General features: G+C 35.9%; 1 protein-coding gene across 3 annotated transcripts in view; it reads left to right on the forward strand.

Annotated features, from left to right (window-relative positions):
• Positions 1-21,134, forward strand: part of LOC150078025 (uncharacterized) — a 442,574-nt gene that overhangs the window by 177,924 nt on the left and 243,516 nt on the right. For all 3 annotated transcript variants that reach the window (XM_090384338.1, XM_090384339.1, XM_090384340.1), the window contains exons 7-8: positions 4,457-4,534; positions 7,929-8,125. In XM_090384338.1, coding sequence (XP_090240464.1) covers positions 4,457-4,534; positions 7,929-8,125 — 275 coding nt within the window. The remainder of the gene's footprint in view (positions 1-4,456; positions 4,535-7,928; positions 8,126-21,134) is intronic.

Genomic DNA, 21,134 nt, shown 5'->3' on the forward strand with positions numbered 1-21,134 from the left:
TCTACAGTCATCATTCATCGATTTGAATTTATGTCCCTTCAGGTGAGTAATCTGAGCAAGAGGAAGAATCCCATCAACATTGAGCCTGCTCAAACCATTCAAGGCCTTATACACCTCAGTCAAATCACCTCGAAGGTGCCTAGTCTGAAGGTGCTGCAATTTACTGTTACCAAGGAAGGCTTCAGTTCTGCAAATTGCAGTTTCTGGAGATTGGGCACTTGTGAGGACATAAATTCAAGTTGAGGAAGGATAGTTGCATAATAGATGTACAGAAGTTTCCCTTTAGCCAGTGGGTGGTTGATTGCCTGAACAAAATTCCATCAGATGTTGAGGAAGTGGAAAGCTTGAATAAATTAAATGAAGAATGAGACAAACCTTTGGAGGGGATGGATTTGATGAAAAGGGAAGGGTTTTTTTTTTTTTTTTTTTTTCTGATGCTAAATAATCTTGCTTTCTTGCATCATTTGCTAATACTAATACTATAATCAGCCAATCTGCTCTTTCCACTCTAGTGTTCTGCCAAGAGACTGCATGCCAGGATCAATTAACAGGTAATCCCTTCTAAATAGTTTTGAGAATAAGTCTAGGGATATTTCATAAACTATTTTTATTTATTAATTTACCAGTTAATTAAATTATGATCAAAATTGTAATAATTATATAAAAATTGTACATGTAAAGGACTATAACATAATTAGAATACATTGTATTATAAATAAGCAAATATCCTTATCAAATTGAAAACTTGTAAGACCACTCCTCAAACAGTTCTATCCCCACATGCCCAAATACCTGAAACAGTCAGTTTCCAAAACTTAGTCATAAATAGCTTAAGTGTGGCATTGAGGTGGTTCAATTCCTTTAAAATTGTATAATTTCAATAATAAATTACTTAGTCTACCAAGTGATATAATAGTGTAGTCTTTCAATTCATTAACACATTAATGAACAATTGCGTGGACCCACCTCTTCCAATTAATTTGAAACTTCCATCTGTTGTTGTGGAAGTGGAGAGATTAAATAAATTCAAGAACTAGACAAACTATTGGAGAGATTGGATAGGTGAAATAGGAATTTTTTTTTTGGCTGATGGTGTATAAACTTTCTACCTTGTATCATTTTCCGCTACTAACTAATACTGTTACCAATACTAACAACCATGAAATCATTTCCAGTGTTGCTAGAATAGGATCACATGATCTAGCAACATTTGACCTTTTTCTTATAATGTTATCAGCATCCAGATAAATTTCTTCCAATTCACATTCGCTGCTTAATCTGGCCTGCAGTTCTTTCAAGTTGTTATCCTTCTGCTGACCTCTCAAAGTAGCAATATCCCATTTATTTAAGTTAGCCTTAACACACACACACACATAGAGAGAGAGAGAGAGAGAGAGAGAGAGAGAGAGAGACAGACAGACAGACAGACAGACAGAGCACGACTTTGACCTGTGGCAGATTCTTGAACCTGGACTTCCTTGTCTACCATTGCCTTAGCTAAGTTATCTGATTCTTCCATGGCAGTTGGCCTTGAACTAATAGGAATAGTGAACTCAATTATCTTGAGCTGACCTTTGGGATAACTGATGGTGACTTTATATTAAACTAAAAATGTCTCACTCAATAACACATGATATCCCAACTGATATAAGTGGTCCACAACATAAAATTGATGACCAACGGAAGCAGGGCACCCAGCAAGTTGTAAATAGAGTTCAGTTAGCTGATTCATGGCAAGAGCACCACAAGAAGGCATGAGGATCTGGAATGGCTGTGAGAGCATTGACTTCCTTGATAAAATCCTTTCCATCCCTAATCTTATCACAGAGTTCTGTAATTATTATGTTAATCTCAGCTCCTAAGTCAATTAAAGCTTCAGTTTGGACATCACATATGTTGATGCAATCATATGCTTGCCCTGCATGGGAGGAGAACTAGCAGGATGCTTCCCTATACCTGCTACTCTAAACTGTAACCGATTAGCATTAATTGCTGCTGAATCAACTGACTGTTCAGTTGAAGTTAAAGTAACATGTTAAATGATGCGAATGAAGAAAACACACTATAAGATGAAGAATAGAAACAAAAAGGTAAAAAATATTGCTGATGTTATAAACTGTGACATAAAAGGCATTCAAGGAGTTGATCTCTGTGATATTTCATTGTTATTTTCTGAATGCAAAATGGATGATCTTCTTTATCTTAAATGGATGACCTAACCACTGATCCTTGAAAATAACATTTGTGTGTTAATTGTTAATCAATGATTAAAAATCTAAAATTTTTTCTACCTTCCTAAATATAGTCAAAAGTTTGACTATATTTAGGAAGGTAGAAAAAAATATTTCTAATCTTTTCTTAAGATTTTCATGCAGAAATTAGGTGTGGGAACTGTCAAGTGTCCTGCGACTGGTTTTGCAATGATTTGGACTTTGCACAAAGAATGGCTTGGTACTAGACAAGCACCAATACTGTATTTGTTTAAAAATTTTAGATTACTTGTTTTTGCTCTCCCACTATACAAATAAACATCTACCAACATACCCTAGTTTTTTTGAAAGATGTATCGTTGTTTGCATAGCATAAAGATGATAATATAAAGCCTCGTCTTTTCTCAATATGGCCATTACTCTACTCTGAGAAAAGCAATATACAGAATTTCAACTTTCACACACTGTGAAGGGGGCCAAATTTGAAAAAAATTATAAAATAAGCCTGAAAATGGAAGTAACCAATAGTTTCAAATATACATAGTTTTTTTTTTTTTAATTTTTTAATAATATTTATAAACATAACATTGCAGAAATATACATAGTTTGAAATTTCATGAACTTGGCCTTTTTTATTATTATTATTATTATAATAATTATTAGCCATATGGTGCAAGGAAGCCTGAGGCTTATGCTGCACCAGCCAAAAAAAAATTTCCGAGTTACCCTGAGAGAGAGAGAGAGAGAGAGAGAGAGAGAGAGAGAGAGAGAGAGAGAGAGAGAGAGAGAGAGAGAGAGAGAGAGAATCAGAAGTAGAAAGGAATCACCAAGAAAGAGAAGAATGATGCTATCCAGCTTAGGACCCTGTGTGTGCCAAGCCCATACTCACCAGATGTGAGCCCCTGGGGTTAAATCAGAGAATGGAAGTGATTGAGAGACTGATGCTTTTATTGTATGTGTAATGTGTTTTTTAAAAAAATTTTGGTATAAATAAAAAGTGTAAAACAAATGCAGCTTGTTTTAAAAATTTTAATATATTTATTAAAAAGTTAGCATTGCAATCCATCAAGAAAAAGATGGATTGATGAGAAAAAGATGAAATATTAATACTGTTCAAGCAGAATTCAAAAAACACCCAAAAATTTCCCAAATATTAAAAAGATGAGCACCCATCAGGTGCCATGTTGATATCCTTATTAAAAATGGGATGCTACTACTGCTGAATTAAGTGTGGCTTCCATACCTGTTTTTTGGTTAATAGAATCAGAGTGTGATTTCCAAATAATCATATTAAGCAGTACTTAATACAGGTCGACCATATTATTATTAATAACAAATAACAAACTTGCAGAAAAAACACAATATTATGGCTAAAACAACGTGCTAACAAACTTGTTTTCACAAAATCTCTAACAATACCGACAAACTCAGCACCTCCATAGCCAGGTGGGAAGGAGCAGCAGTGCGTAGCACATGCTTCTTGATTAGACTGGGGTTCGAGCCCGTCACCACCAAATACGGAGGATGCGGAAAGGTTAGGGAATGACCACCGCATATCCCAGAGCAATATGGCCTTAGTTGCTAATGCTCCTAAAAACCAAATAACTAACCAATAACTGACAAACTTATTACGATGTTTGAGAGTTTATTTTATCGCAATTAGTTTTATTGCAGCGCTCGCTGCAATAAAACTGCATGCAATAAACTAATCACAAACGACCTTCATATGTATGCCGTAATAGCGTCACACGTATGTGGCCACACATGCGTGTGATGGCTTGTCACACGGCTTCTCAAGAAATAAAGTAACCTACTGGGTCACATCGGCCACATATATGCGACGTAAAAAAGACCCCTTTTTTTTTGATATTTTAAGTGAAAAAAACGACAACACTGACATTACAATATTTATTTTAGAATTACTAATCAAATTATTTGCTAAATATTTTTTGGTCCTTGGGGAATGTTTTTCTTAAACTAGCTTGGCAGTCAACGTGTTAAAGGTAGGATGAGGTGGTTAGCTGTTGGGTAAACTGTATGTGCTAAAATAACCACCAGTAATTCGGCAAACTCACTAATCCGGCAGCCCACAGGTCCCAATGCTGACGGATTAGTGACAGTTGACCTGTAAATATATGAACTATTCTAATTTTATTTTTCTTTAAAAATAGTTTATGTACTAAGTTTTTAAAAGCATAAAACTAATAAAAATAAACCAAGTATTATATTATTTTATGAAATTATAGTTTGGCAGGTCATCTTATAGAATGTGGAGCACAGTCAGTAGGAGGAATATTTACTGATTGGCATGAAGTACCTGACTGGTAATTATTTATTTTCATTTCAACATGCTTTGCACATTTATATTTGCTAGTTTAGTTTATTGTTCTGTTTTGTGAATAATATAAAAATAATTCTGTCTTATGAAGAGTAACATGATATATAAGTTTGAATATATGCATAGTAAGATTCTTTTAATGGGTGAAATTTGTTTTAATGGGCAAACAATCAAAAAGAAGTAGTTAGAGTGTGAGAGGATATTAAAAATTCATTGACTGGACAATTTGTAATTTTCTTCTTGATTTCTTTATCATTGATATAGAAGGAAGGAAGGAAGAAAGAAAGATAGATAATGATAAAATTAGCCACATTTTGGAGGGAAAATGGACAAAAAAAATTCAAAAAATTAGTTTGAAACACTTACACTTCATGTACACTTTGAAACCAGAATTAAAGCTGGTATACATTGGAGTGTTGTTCAAAGTTCTCTATTTACCATGATAAACAGTTGCTCTCATGCCTAAATCTGTGAGTCCATTGTGCAGATACAAACTCCTCAAAGGTCATTGTTGTGGTGACAGAGACCACATTGTTCATTTCTATTTCAGCAATCCATTTGGCTTAGCACCCCATTAGAAGTTACTGTATAAGCTGGAGTATATTGGAATCCCAAGATTCCAAGATGGATTACAAGGTAGTTGCAGTGCAGGAGGCAGAGAATTCTGATTAATGGCTACTCTTCAAGTTGGTATAGGATTAGAGGTGGGCTCCCCAGGGATCAGTTTTGGGAGCAGTGTTGTTTCTGATTTTCATAAATGACATCAATGAAGGATAGAGAACATGATTTCAAAATTTACCGGTAATGTAAAGATCACAAGAGTGATAAATGATTAGCATAGCAGCATTCTTTCAAAATGACATGGACAGACTTCAAGGATAGTCAGAAAAGTCAGTTATGTTTAATGCAGCAAAATGCATTAAACATTTAATGCTGCTTATACATTTAGAGCAGTGGCTCCCAAACTACTGAGATCTACGGACCCCTTCAAAAATCAAAAAAGGTTTATGGACCCCTATATATATATATATATATATATATATATATATATATATGACCCCCGCTTAATGCTGATTTGTTTCGGAAAAACAGAGCGCTAAGTGAATCTGTGCTAAGCAAGCGCCGCATTCCCATAAGGTAACATATATTTGTGAGTTGCGGTCAGTGCCATAGGATATTTCCCAATCAATAATAAACAGTAGTGAAAAGATGCACAGAAGTCTGTCACAATATTTAATATTCAAATATTTGTACATATAAAATATTCTGCATTACATACGTATATAATTATGTGATAACTACTTAAGTATCAAAATTAAACTTAAAATTCCAATTAAAATCATGAATTTAATTGATCTAAATTGATTTAATTTAATTTATAAATTTAATCTGGAAAAATGTGTCGATTTTGGGTTGAACTTTGGCCCTCTTCCAAATAAACTAAAAGGAGTATTAATTTTAAATCCCCCGCAGCGTTACCACCCAACAATAAAGTCAACCGATCCTTCACTGTTTTGAAACCTGCCATGTTTTTTTTCTTCTTTCAATATGAAATTTCTTTTAGGCATTCGTTTCCACAAAATTCCTGCTTCATCTATGTTACAAACTTGTTGAGAAGTATAACACATAATACCCCTCTTCAATAATTTTAACAAGTTCTTTTTTTTTTTAAAGTTTCGGCTCCTTGATCTGCACTTGCGGCTTCTCCCTGGATTTTAAATCTATTCAACCAGATAAAACAAGAACTGAAGCTGTGGCTCTCAGGCTTTCGACGAAACAGGCAAGAGGAAGTGGTACTGGCAAGACTCAGAATTGGACACACTCATCGTACCCATCTGTTCCTGCTACTGGGAGAAGACCCACCCCAGTGTTCATCCCGTGACAGTCAACTTACAGTTAGGCATTTTGTGTTTGATTTTCCCTTATATTCAACCATCCGGGCAAACACTTTTTGGTCGGTCTCTAGGCTGAATGTCTCACATGATTAACTCATATCCTGGGAAATGACGCAAACATAGAAGAAATTGTAATCTACTTAAAATGTATTGGCTTACATAAGAGTATTTATTTTAACATCTATTCTGTATAAATAAACTATGAGCAGACACAATTTGGCCTCAGTAGCCCTTATGTTCTTAAGCCAAATACCAACAACAACAAAATTTTCACGGTTATAAATGATTCTAGAACAAGGGGCCATAATTTCAAGTTACGGGGAGGAGATGTTTAGACTGGATTGCAGGAAATTTTATTTTAGCCAGCGAGTTATAAATTACTGGAATAAGTTACCTACATGGGTGGTAGAGGCTGACAGTTTTGGGGAAATTCAAAGGTCAGCTGGAAAGGTCACCTACGAGAGGAGGGAAAGGCATAGGTTGTCCATTTCATTTTCTCTTATTAATTTTTTTTCTTCTTATTATTAATTTTTCTTCTTATTATTATTAATTTTTCTTCTTCTTCTACTTCTTCTTATTATTATTTTATTCTTATTATTTTATTTTATTTATTTTTTTGTTATTTTATTATTATTATTATTATTTTTTTTTTTTTTTTGGCTGGTGCATAACTTTCCTTGCACCATGTGGCCATTGCTAATAATTTGGAACCACAGACATTTCTCAAATTTTCCAGTACTTTCAGAGGGCATGAAAATATAGTAATTATATTAAATTCTTTACTAAACCTTTTTGGAAAGAGCTTGTTATTCAGGGTAAATTGTCTTTATTTCTTATAATGCTTACCAAGATTTCAAATTGAAAAATTACAAATAATGTTTTTGTATTTTCTCTCTTAATCATTATGGTATGCTGAGTAAATTAGCTTCATATGGTGCAGTCAGGTCTCAATATATCTAATGTTTTTTAAGTGTTTCTTTGACTACATATATGTTTCAGGATGCCATAATGTTAAACTTTTTGCTCTTGTATTTCCTGTTTTCTGTTCAAGGGACGGTGCCCCCACTAAGGCATGTTCCTTGAACAGAAAGCATTAGCTTATAGTACATTATTAATGTACTCTAAGCTAATAAACTGATTATCTTAGCACATTTTGAAGTAACTCTTTTTGATGGCCTTTCATAGCATATCGAAAAAGGGAAAAAAATAACTCTTTTCCATTTTTTTTTTTTTTTTTTTTTTGTTATGTATTGGGAAGGCTACCATTTTTTGTACTTTTAACATTTTTTTTTTTTTTACTTCTTTCATACTTGTTTTCAATATCAAGAAATGAAAATTTTTGTGCTCATGAAAGCAACCATAACTTTTGTAATTAGTATTAGAAGGGACACTGAAGTTTGTTTGTTTCTGATGCTTTCTTTTTCTCTGATATTCTGAATTTCTAATACTTTCTTTCAGGTTATAATCATCTGTTTTGTTTCTCAGGGATTATATTGGATTTCCTGTTGTTGAGTGTACAGAAGAAGGAAGATTTATTATTACAAAACCTCCCAAAACAGGAGGCCTTGTTTCTTTTGGAACAGTTGCCGAACAACTTGTATATGAGATTGATGACCCTCAGAATTACAGATTACCAGATGTTACCTGTGATTTCTCAGAAGTTAAACTTAGTGAAGTTGCAGGTAAGACAAATAATATTTTTCTAATTAATATGGATGTTTATTATTAAAATTTAGAATAAACAGAGTAATTTTTGTGCTGGACCCATTGTTGTTTTGTGAATTTATCAGTGATATTGATGAAGGTATATCAGGCTTAATGTCCAAGTTTGCATGTTAAATTTGCAGATGATACAAAGGTTGGCAGGGTTGTTAATGACAGTAAAGACAGTATGCTACTGCAAATATCCAGATTGCTGTATGTCTTCCTCAGGCACTCAGAATGTTGATACATCATCGGTACCTGAAATGTCATATACATTATTGGAACAGTGGACTGTTCATATGTTGCCGAGAAGAGTGCTTGATGCGAATATCAATCCTCGGGGCCTGTTGCAGGCTGTTCGATCTTTTTTGCACTTTTCTCAGCTCTGTGCTTGGTTAAGTTTGACTGGAGGCAAATCTCCACAAAATATTCATTACAGGTTAGTATATGGCATAATTAATTATTGTAATTCGTTCAACTATGCAAGTTTTCTGTATTCTAAAATTTGTATGATAAATATATTTAGATTTGTGAAAAATATATTTATATATGTGCAAGAAGAAAAAAAAGAAAAAAAAAAGGTAATTTAGAGCAATGGTTCCCAACCTTTTATCACTTGAGTCATACTTTTAATAAAAGATGCTATATTCAGAGCACATTAAAGTGTGATTGCCATTGAACTTAGTGAGATCTCTCTCATCTTGTTGCATATCAAAGTGCAGCTTTTTTAAAGTCTGAAGCTTTAAATTCATGAGGAAATGTGAAACATCTAAACACTGAAATGTTTTTTATGCCATTATAAGGAAGCTGGAAACATTTGTAATAAATATTATAAATGATTCTTATTATTAGTGTTAACCCAGCAGTAACATTCACAGTGGCAGCATGCCTGACAGTCCTGCCTTCCCCCCCCCCCTCTGTAAAATAAAGTTTATTTTTAAAATTTTGTTTGCAATATACCCATGCTTCAACCTTTTCCTAATGATATGAAATATATTTTTTTAATGAAAATCTTTAAATTCAAAAATGTGTTTTTACACATCCAAAAAGAAGAAAATTGTTAATTCTGCTAGACAGAAAAAAAAAAAATAATAATAAAAAAATACCTATTGTAAACATAAACATTAAACTATTAGTCACTTCCATTTTCATGTTTAGAAAACAGTTAAAATGCTAAAATTCAAATTGACACATTTATATGTATTAACTACAGCGTGCCAATGGGGGATCACAAAGGCCACAGATTATGGGAAATTGGCTGTGGTTGAACATTTTTGGGAGGAGAACCACTACATTTCATCTGGTGATGCCATCATAGTTGATCGTTCACACGGATATTGGAACCACAAATGGCTCAAGAGTTTGCGGATTTGCTCTTCCGAGCATAACACCATTAAAAGAGACGGGAATCCGTATTCATTCCCTCTTTGAAACCGTAATTCTTGGATGGGATGAATGGTTCCACCTGGCCCGCTCCCGAGTTATTTCCGTGCATGTGTGGAGGATACTGCCCATACTCCTACGATAACACGTGCTGCGAGCTGTGTCCTGCAGGTATTTAAGGATGTACCATTACAAGTTAAGTCTTACTGTTCATAAAGGAGGTGGTTGCCTCTGAAAGCTGTGGTTGTTTTTATCGCTTTTATTCCATATAGTGTAATTGCTATTCTTTATATTTTATTGCTTTTATTGTGAAATCAGTGTATTTTATTTTAACATTTTAATGTTAAAAATTTTGTTTAGTAAACCATAAAAATATGATTTAGTTATAAACTGTACAACTAAAGTTTTGGTTATATGGTTGGTGTATTACATTGCAGTTATGAATTAGAACTTACCCAACCTCAGAAGCCTATTTGAAGAATTGCCAATTTCACTTGTAACTCTGCATAAACAATAATCCTGCACGTTACTTACAAAACTACCTAAACAAAATTTGGTATGTTTAGACTAGATAAGGGAAATGCTGTTAATCTCGAAGAGGTGAATAATACTATCAGATATTTTTCAGCTGTGCTTGTAAAGTACTTCACTGCCAGGTTAAATTAAAACAAATACATTATATATTTTGTACTTTAACATGTTCACTGCTGTTTCGATCTATGATCTTAATGGACTGAATTCAAAAATTATGTGATCAAGTCAGTCTGGATTGGAGAGGGCAGAGACATTTTTGGGCTTTCTTTGAACTATGGCTGAATTAGTCAGTTGCTGGCAAAGGTAGCTTGACAAAAATATCCAGTTTTTTCTTCTGTCAGATGAGAAGAAAATGATTCTTAAAGTCAGGTGGTTTTTCATCCACATGGATTAAAAACCCCTTCACAAACCATCAGTGAACAGGTTAATATAATTTTGTGCATATATTAATCATGTAATCATTTCACACAGGTTCCCCAGAGTTAACTGTTTCTTAAACATAATGTAACTGCATACATTTTTATATGATTTTAGAATATAAGTTAGCATTAGTACAGGCATGTAATGCAAGAAAGCAGGCTTGTACAAGCAAAAAATTTTAACAAAGTTTGTACAAGTGGAAAAAAAAAAAAAAAAAACAACCTCTTCCCATTCACTCCAAAAAGTTTATTCTGTTCTTCCTCTAATTTATTTAAGCTATCAACTTTCACATCGACCGGTGAAAGTTTGTATCAATAAATCAACTGCTCGCTAGGGGCAAGTTTCTGCACATCTATTCAGCAACTGTCTTTCCTCAATTGAATTTGTGCCCCCTCAGGTACACGATCTGAAAAAGAGGAAGAATTCCATCAGCATTGAGCATGCTCAAACGATTCAGGGCCTTATGCACCTGAATTGGATCACCTTGCAGATGCCAAGTTTCCAGACATTGCAGTTTGCAGAACTTAAGTCGTTCTTAGTAAGAGAAACCCTTCACTTCCCTCACCAATCTCATTGCCCTTCTCTGTGCTTGTTCCAGTAGCTCTGCATCCTTCCCGAGTGAGGCTTCCGGACCTGTATGCAGTACTCAAGGAGTGGCCTTACCATTCCCTTATGTCTAGGTGGTAGATGACTTTCATCAACCGGTGAAATACCACCACTTTGCTTATTGGAGGCTTGAAGTGGTGAAACCCATGTTTAGTCTCTAAAGCAAAGTTTCCGGCATCCCCCTTCCCCCATACTTCTCTTTCAACCCATGCACGGTACTAAGTACTATAGGTTTTTGATACCTTTCGTGTTTGGGGTTTTCATAAAAAAAAAAAAAAAAAAACAGGATCTAGAAAAGTTAGGCAGATGGGCTGAGAAGTGGCAACTGAAGTTTAACATTCACAAATGCAAAGTACTCCATATGGGTAGCAGTAACCCAAGAAAAATGTACCAACCGTGTGGTACTGCACTCGGGGAGGCGGAGAATGAAAAAGACCTGGGGGTAATTGTGCATTCAGATATGAAGTTCTCTGAGCAGGTAGATGGGCTGACAGAGCAGGTTATGGAGTTTTGTCAATGATATATACGAATTTTGCTAGCAGAGACAAGGAGATGATTATCCCTTTGTATAAGGGAATGGTCAGGTCACACCTCAAGTACTGCGTACAGGTTTGGAGGCCTCATTTAAGGGTGGTGAGATTGGTGAGAGGAACAAAGGGGTGTGCTTACAAAGAAAGACTTAAGTTCTGCAAGTTGCAGCATCTGGAGACTAGGCACTTGCGAGGTGATCTGATCGAGGTGTATAAGGCCTTGAATGGTTTGAGCAGGCTCAATGCTGACATGATACTTCCACTTGCTCAGATTAAGAACCTGAGTGGGCATAGATTCAAATTGAGGAAAGACAGTTGTAGAATAGATGTGCAGAAGTTTGTCTTTAGCTAGCTGGGAGTTGATTGCTGGAACAGACTTCCATCTGTTGTTGTGGAAGTTGGTAGCTTAAATAAATTTTAAGGCTGAACTAGACAAACATTCGGAGTGACCGGATGGATGAAATGGTAAGGTTTTTTTTTTTTTTTTTTTTGTCTGATGCTGTATAAGTTTGCTTTCTTGCGTCATGTGCCTCAACTAATGCTAATATTAATTGCAGTGCTGCTGGCACTGATAATAATTTGTAACCACATTTTGAAAGAGTTTATTTAAAGAAAGATGTCAAGTTGCTTACCATATAAATTTTCTTAGAAAATGTTTTCCCCCCTCTGTATATTATATAGTATGTATTTTTTAAATTAAATTTTATAATAAAGAGAGGGAGATTTCAGTACCTGTCAGTGCTGGACCAAGGTATTTCTGTATATATATATATATATATATATATTATTATTATTTTTTTTGCCTCATTGTTTTTCTGTTTTTGGCTCCCTGGGCAAGGTGCTGCTAGCCCGTTTCTCATTCCGGCACTGGTACATTTCAAGCTTCTGATAAAATTTTGGTTTGCCAAAAGAAACATAAGTTGCATACTATATAATTTTCTTAGAAAATTTTAATATATATTATATTCTACCTTTCCTGTATAAAAATTATCAACTAGTTATTTCTCTCTCTTTCCACCCAAAAAAGAGATAAGAATTATATTGATTGCTTCAAGGTACCAGTTTCTTTTCTTCTTATACTGATCAATGTATCATATGGGAGATTAAAGAGAGATATGAAATTCCATTAGTCTTAAATTTATTTTTCGAACTGTACCCAAAATCACTTCCTTCTGCGTGGCAGAGTTACTGAATCTTATAAGAACTGGAGATTCCCCCTTCCTCTACTCATTACAACAACCCTACATTACTTTCACAGAACCTCATCACACATCCTACAAACTTTCGCACAATCTACAAAAATTAATGTTAAATCCTGCCTGAATAGCTAGAAATATCTAAATACTTGAACTGCAAGTACTTTGCCTGTGTAAACTTATTCATTCTTAATAGAGTCTACAAAACCTAACTAACCCAAACAAACTAGCATTTGTTTGGGTTAGTTTGATTTTTGGCATTTTTTTGATGGTGGATTACAGTCAATGAAGAAGTGGATGAAAATTCATCTGCCAAATATGATTTAGATACTCTATTAACAATAAATGGATTACACTGCTTTCAGGTTCAAGTATTTATATAAAGATAACCTATGTAGCATGTAAATAAATAAATTCTTCCAAAATGGAAATGCACAAAGCGTGTAATTCTTTGTGCCATTACTAGCAAGTTTATGGAATACTAATGCAGTTGAACTGGCCATGACAGCATATATATATATATGTAAAAAAATAGTCTTATTTAATGAGCTAATTAAAAAAAATAAACAGATCTAAAACAACAACCCTGAAAAATTAATCAAATCACTTTTGCAGCTCATGGAACACTGGTTGACAGGAACTGCAAACTGTTCCCTCGTGGGTACCATCGTTGGTAGGATCACTGGCCTCCCCACACCAGGTAGAAAAGACCTGAGTTTGAATCCCATTGACGATGGGAAAACTTTTATGGGTTTTTTTTACAGCGTTTGCTGGATGAAACACTTGGAAAAACAGGTGTTTCAACAGCAAATAAAAAATCAACCTCAGAACACACACAATTTACAGACAATATAAACTGAGCAACATGCCCTTGGTCTTGGACCCCCCCCCTCCAAAATAAGGGAAAAAACCTGTTCCTTGCACAAATGCAAATATCTTTTTTTTTATTATATAAAAAGCTTTAAAACGTTCTCTTGAATCTTATGCCATTACTAATACCTCTGAGTGAAGCCTAATGTTGCCAAGGAAACTGAACTAGGCACTTAGTTTTATTTGGTTTTTAGGAGCATTAGGCCATATTGCTCCGGGATATGCGGTGGTCATTCCCTGACCTTTCTGCATCCTACGTATTTGGTGGTGGTGACGGGCGAAACTGAACATGTCACAGGGTCGATATTGGCTTTCACTGAAATGTATTGGATTAGTTATACAATTCAAGGATGTAAGCTTTAAAAAATTATTTAAAGTTATTTAACATTATAAGTTATTCAAATTACCCACTTCCACAACACCAGATGGAAATTTGTTGTTTCCTTGGCAACAGTCAGTTACTCTCTGGCTGAAAGCAAACTTTCAGCAATTGGTCCTTGAGGTTGTCACAGACCTTCACTCAGATGTGCCAGACAAGCTGCACTTGCTATCTGGGAATCTAAAACGCTGATGGAACTGATATTCAGGTGACACTCAAGTCACCTGAATATCAGTTCGCCGAAGTCCAGGGTCTGTGACAGCCAGATCCTCTGCTTGCACCTTCACGATGGTGGGACTGTTAGTAAACTTTGGTATAACCTCCATGCACAAGTACATGGTGGGTGACCACCCAGGTGTGAACCAACGTAAGCAGGGGTCGAGGTGTGGCACCCACACCACATGGAGGAATGCCGCCCCTATATGTTACCAGGCAGTATAGGTGGTAGATGACTCTCATCAACCAGTGCAGTACAATACCACCACTTTGCTAATTGGAGGCTTGAAGTGGTGGAACCCATGTTTAGTCTCTAGAGCTAAGTTCCGGTCAACACTTCCCTATCTCTTCCATCATGCAATAAGATTGATGATTTTTGAGGTTATGATGAACATCGTGGCGAGATCCAATATTCCTTACATTTCGAGGGTACAGCTCTAAAACGGTGTTCGCAGGCCGGCCGCTAGTTAGTACACCGGACCGAACCTATTGGTAGCTCTCTAGGAGGCTTCCGGATCAGCTAGTGTATAATCTTGCTACCTCTACTCTGCCAGATAGTGACTGGAGGGAGTCCGAGTGGTGTGTATGCGGGGAGCATTGTCGAGGCCACGTTATATCAAGGATCTGAGTATATTCTTACCATGTGTACGCGATATCCAAAAATTTCATTACTTCACACAGCATGTCCCACCCACTTTTTCTTACTATTGAATACATCATGAATTGTAAAACTTATAGAGCAAGCTTATCTGCGAAAAGATCTAAACCTCCCAAGCACTTCCTAATTCATTTCACAAATATACATGGTCTCAATTCTAATCTTAACGATGTCCATTTCCACTTGCAGTCTGCCAAACCCCATGTACTTTTTCTGACAGAATCTCAGTTTTTTTTTTTTTTTTTTTTTATGTGAACCCCCAAACACGATAGGTATTAGAACCTATAGTACTTAGTACCGTGCTTGGGTTAAATGTTATCTGTTGATTCAACTACTGTTCATCACAGATGCCCAAATTATTTGCTGTATGATTCCTTTCGCCTCAAAGGAGGTACTTGTGCATATGTCCGTTCTGATATTCCCTGTCAGAGACTTGGCAATTTGGAATCTACTCTCTTTGATCTTCTCTGGCTTAAAATCTCTCTACCTCATTGTGTAAAATTCATCTCTTGTCTCTACCATTCTCCCAACTCCACTAATCACTTGGAGCTTTTTGACTTCCTCTCCTAGCAACCTGACTTTCTTCAGTCCAACTTTCCTAACCGTGAGGTAATTTTCCTTGGTGATTTTAATGTTCACAACTCCAGCTGGCTTCCGTTTTCTAGTCACACCGACCCGGCTGGTCGAGATGCTGAGGTGTTTGCAATTACTAATGACCCTGCTCAGATTGTTCATTTACCTACAAGAATACCAGACAATCCTAATCATACAGCCAACACACATGATCTTTTTCTCTCAAACAACTCTTCTAAGTACACGGTCGAAGTGAGAGGCACTTCAGATCACAAGTTGGTGATTGTCACTTCTCCAGTGGAAGTTTTATCTTATGGCTATTCCCAACCTCGTGTTGTTTGGCATTACAAGAATGCAAAATTGGATGAACTACGAGATTTCTTTTCTTCTTTTCCTTGGTAGGATTACTGTTTCAAAACTTCTAATGTCAACGTTTGCTCAGATCGTGTCAGTGAAATTATTCTTGCAGAAATGGAATCCGTTATCCCACACTCCACTTTAAAATCTCGTCCTTTATCTAAACCTTGGTTTTCCAATAAATGTGCTAAGGCTGTTCAAGAGAAGAATGTTGTATATCATAACTGGCTTGTTTCTAATTCTTCAGTTTCATTTTCTGCCTACACCAAAGCTCGCAAACATTGTAAAGCAGTTATTAATCAGTCCAAACTAGATTTTGAACAGGCTAAGGATAGAAAACTTGCTTCTTGTCGAGCATTCTGGTCCCATGCCAAAGCTATTGGCCGCAACTTTTGCCCATCTCTGTCCAAACCAGATGGTTCTGTTGTCACTTCGGCCAAGGATAAAGCTGACCTGCTAGCAGCCCATTTTTCTTCCAACTCATATATTAATGATCTTGTAAAACACCTCCCACCATTCCCAACACGCTCCATTCAATGCCTCCTGTGGTCTTCTGTCAAAAGGATGTCAGAAGGATTTTGACGAATCTTGATGCTAAGAAAGCTCCAGGTCCCGATGGTATTTCTCCACTTGTTCTCAAAACCTGTGCTCCTGAACTTATTCCTATTCTTTCTGCCTTTTTTCACTTTCTTATTCCAAAGGTGTTTTTCCTTCTGCTTGGAAATTTGCTCATATCCAGCCAGTTCCTAAAAGGGTGACAAATCCCTCCCATCCAGTTATCGTCCCATTGCAATTACTTCTACTCTTTCTAAAGTAATGGAGAAATCAATTAACCGCCAACTCTTAAACTACCTAGAAACCTTCCGTCTGATCAACGATCGCTAGTATGGATTCCATCAGTGTTGATCCACTGGTGATGTTCTGGCTTATGTTACCCATTCATTGACTAATTCAATGAAAGGTTCAGTGAAACACAAGTAGTTGCTCTTGACATCTCAAAGGCTTTTGATCGTGTTTGGCATAAAGGTCTTCTAAACAAGCTTCCATCTTATCGTTTGTTTGCCAACTGTTTTTTGTAATTGGTTATCCAGTTTTCTCTCTGATCGCTCACTGAGGGTGATGGTAGATGGCTCTCTGTCTTCTAACTTCTCCAGCAATGCCGGTGTCCCCCAAGGTTCAGTTCTTTCCCCCATTCTTTTCCTCTTGTATATTAATGACCTTCTTCCATTGACTGGAAATCCTATCCATAGTTTTGCCGATGATAGCACATTGCATTCCACTTTCCATTTTTGAGAAACCTTGCCCAGTTCAATCAGCTTCAACTTCTCAAAAATCTGCTACCAATTCCTTAAATGCCAATCTTCAGGTAATTCTCCAGTGGGGCAAAGACAACTTAGTTGATTTCAACCCTTCTAAAACTCAGTCTTGTCTTATATCTCGCAAAAAAGGATTCTTCTGCTCCTATGCTTATCTTTAGTGACACTCTGATTTCTAGGCAAAATGATATATCTCTTTTGGGGATTACCCTGACTTCTAATTTCTCTTGGCACAAGCACATTACAAATATTGCTTCCTCTGCATCTAAAAAACTTGGTTTTCTCTTTCACTCTCACCGTTACTTTTCTTCCAAACAGCTGCTCACGCTGTATAAATCGCAAATCCGCCCTGCCATGGAATATTGTTCCCACATCTGGGGTGGTTCCCCAAAACCTCTGTCAGGCTTCTTGATTCCATTCAGAAGAGGGCAGTTAGGTTAATTAATGATTCATCTCTAACAGAGTCTCTCCACTCGCTGTGTCATAGACGTACTATTTCTGCTGCATGCCTCTTGTACAGATACTTCCATGGGCACTGTTCTTCTGAATTGGCTTCTATAATTCCCGCTCTGTCTTTCAAAACAGTCCGAACACGTGCCGTCACCAGCCAACATCCATTTACTGTCCAACTTCAAACTCACAGGACCAACTTTTCATCTTCCTCGTTTAATCGTTCAACTGCCGTTTTCTGGAACACAAGCACGGTACTAAGTACTATAGGTTCTAATTCCTCTCATGTTTGGGGTTTACATAAAGAAAAAAAAAAAAACTATTTTTTTTTTAATTGAAATTTATGTCCCCTTTTTTTAAACTGAAATTTGTGTGTTGCCCCTGATAGAGTAATGATCCATTACTTAAGTTTACTCAATCTGCTTAAGTCTTAACCACTTTAGTCAAGTCTCCTCACAGTTACCTAGAATTCAGAGACTGCAGTTTGTGAAAGTCTTTCTTGGTAAAAGTACCTTTTGGTGTCTGTTTAATCTACTTGCTCTTCACTGACCCATTTCAACAGTTCAATGTTACGTAAAATGGCTTACAGACTTGTATATATTACTCAAGATGCAGTTTAACCATTGTCTTGTATAATGGAATAACCACCTCTTTATCACGAGTAAAGTTCATATACAGCCACTCCCCGACCTATGTAATGGTTGCGCTACATAAGTCAGAATTTCTCTAAATGCTTATCCATCACTCATAAATTTGATTGAAGCAAAAAAGAAATGTTCAACAAACATATAAATAGAATTATTTATTTAATTTTTTTATCTCATGCACAGGAAAAATTACAAAAATTTCAAAATAATAAAATTACAAAAAGAGAGAGGAGACAGGCAAACGTCAGCAAGTTTTATCTTTCGAGCATTGTTGCCAGAATTAACTCTCCAGCTGATAAGCATGTCGCTGCGGAGGTTTAGGGCTGTGGAGATTTGGAAGGGGTTTTTTCCAACACATCACAAAATTTTTCTGCAGCTGTAGAGTTGGCACTGGCGACTTCACCGCATACTTTAATGTTTTGGAAACCAGTGTGATGCTTGAACCTATTAAGCCATTCGTTAGTTTAACCAAACCAAACCTATTAAAGCAAACTTGGCTGGGGTTCGCCATACTTATCTTGAATATCTTCGTAAATACTTGCTATTGCTTGAATGGCTATTGGACACAAGGGCACTCGCTTCTTAATCTGATTTTCCATTCATATTATTAATAGCTTTTCCATCTTCGATATAGCACCTAAACGCTGTTTTGTAATCACTACTGATCTTGAATGCATTGATCCTTTAACATGTTCTTTTATATGTGCACCGTCTCTTAAAATAGTATTCACTGTTGAAGCAGCGAGACCTAACTCCCACGCCATAGCTGACAAACTTTGTCCTGCTTCGTACTTCTTATTAATCATCTTCATTTCTAAATCAATTTTGTTTAGTTTCGTACCACTGCCAGCTCTTGCACTCTCTGTTGGTCCCTTTTCTTTCACCATTGTTATAAGTAAATAGGAATGAATAGAAGATTCTGAAAATTTATTTGTTTTTTTTTTTATGATTGAAGATTTCAGTGAAGGGAAACTCATTTCACCATAATACTGTAACGTAAAAATCCACAGGATTCCAGTTATCGGTATTATTGCAAATGCAATAAGATCTAGTTAATACCCGTTTATAATAGATTGCGCTAACAGAAAAGCCCAATAAACCGGAAAGTGCAAATTGCTTTTAATGTTTTATGGTTAGTGACCTCCAGAAATGTGTTTTAGAAAAATATCACAAAGGCATTCAAAATCGATTCTTTTAACAGAACATATGATAATGATGAAAGTGTAGTGCAATTTCCATTATAAAAATGACCTTTTAGAGAGATAAATAGCTTAGTTATAAAAAGGAAAATTTTAATTTCCAACAGTTGAATCATCTTGAAACAAATTACCAAAAAAACCAATGTGTTATTGGGTTCACATTATGATATTTTCATGATACCTCCATTTATTCCTACGGGATGCAAGATATGTATCCACGAATTTTTAAGTTTGCACCAGCTGGCAAAAATTTATGTAAAGTTGAATTTCCTTAAGTTGAGTATTATGGAAGCCGGGGACTGGCTGTATATCATTTACAAATGCCATGAGTTGTTCTAATCCTAGACACCTATCTTCACTGGCCAAGTACTACATTTCAGACTATACAATAGCCCCAGGTGCTTAATTTACTTTTAATTAATATTTTCTCTTCCACCTTCTTCTTAATTATCAAAAAATCATTTAGCTCTCAGTTATAACTTGGTCTACTTCTGATATTCGCACACCTAAAAATTTCTCTGTGGTTGAAGTTAACATTTTTTATGTTTAACTTAAACAATTTCTCCTCCACTTCGCTCTCATTTATTACAAAATCAGGAAAAGATTTATTTTATGATGCACCCTTCAAAATGGCGGCGAGGAGAAGAAGGGGAAAGCAGTGATTAATGGATTGTGACTCTGCCCACTCACCGCGTTCCCACTATTCTCCTCGGCCGACGGACGTCAAGTGACACGCGGATGGCACGTGGCACAGCAACAAATATGACGGCTGAAAACAGGATAAATCCAATAGTTTTAAAAATTCAAGTTACAAAAATACACGTTTTTCGTGGATCACAAAATGTCACGTGACATTTGAATAAGTCCGATAGAGCCAAAAAGAAGAAAATAAAAGGGGGGAAAAGTAATTTTCGCAAAAGAAAAAAATGGCAAATGAACAATTATTAAAAATAACAAGCAAAAATGCACGTTTTTCTAAGCTATATTTTACGAGCATTAACAATGAGATTGGCTGAAAAGAAAAAAAAAAAAAAAAATACAAAGTAATTTTTAAGGAAATTTCACGATGGAAATGGAAAAGCAAATCAATTTTTATTGTAGATCAACAATGTGATTTTGATGAATTTGAGGTATTGCTCAAAACATCAAAGGCAGATATTGTTGGGATATCAGAGACATGGTGTCACACAGATATAAGGAATGCAGAACTGGAATTTGGGGAATACAACGTCTACAGAAAGGATAGACTGGATAAGAAGGGAGGGGGGGATATGCTATTAGTTAAGAAATACATAAAATCCAAGGAAGTGAAGCCAGTGGACATCGCTGGACAGTGCAGTGTCGAGTCAGTTTGGTGTGACATAAGCATTGGGAGATCAAAAATTGAGAGTAGGAGTGTGCTATAGGCCTAATGACTCTAATGAGTATAATAAGATACTGTACAGGGAAATAGAGTGGGCCAGTAAATCAGAGAGTCTTATAATGGGAGATTTTAATTTCCCAGATATTGACTGGAATTTGGGGGCTGGTAACTCACACACTAGCAAGGCTTTTGTGGATTTATTGGATGATTGTTTTCTACATCAGCATGTTCGGGAGGCAACTAGAGGGAAGAATACTCTTGATTTGATTATCAGCAGTGATTCTTCATGC

This window comes from Mastigoproctus giganteus, chromosome 11 (assembly GCF_048544385.1).
Source record: "Mastigoproctus giganteus isolate SK-2022 chromosome 11, ASM4854438v1, whole genome shotgun sequence".
Taxonomy (NCBI): domain Eukaryota; kingdom Metazoa; phylum Arthropoda; class Arachnida; order Uropygi; family Thelyphonidae; genus Mastigoproctus; species Mastigoproctus giganteus.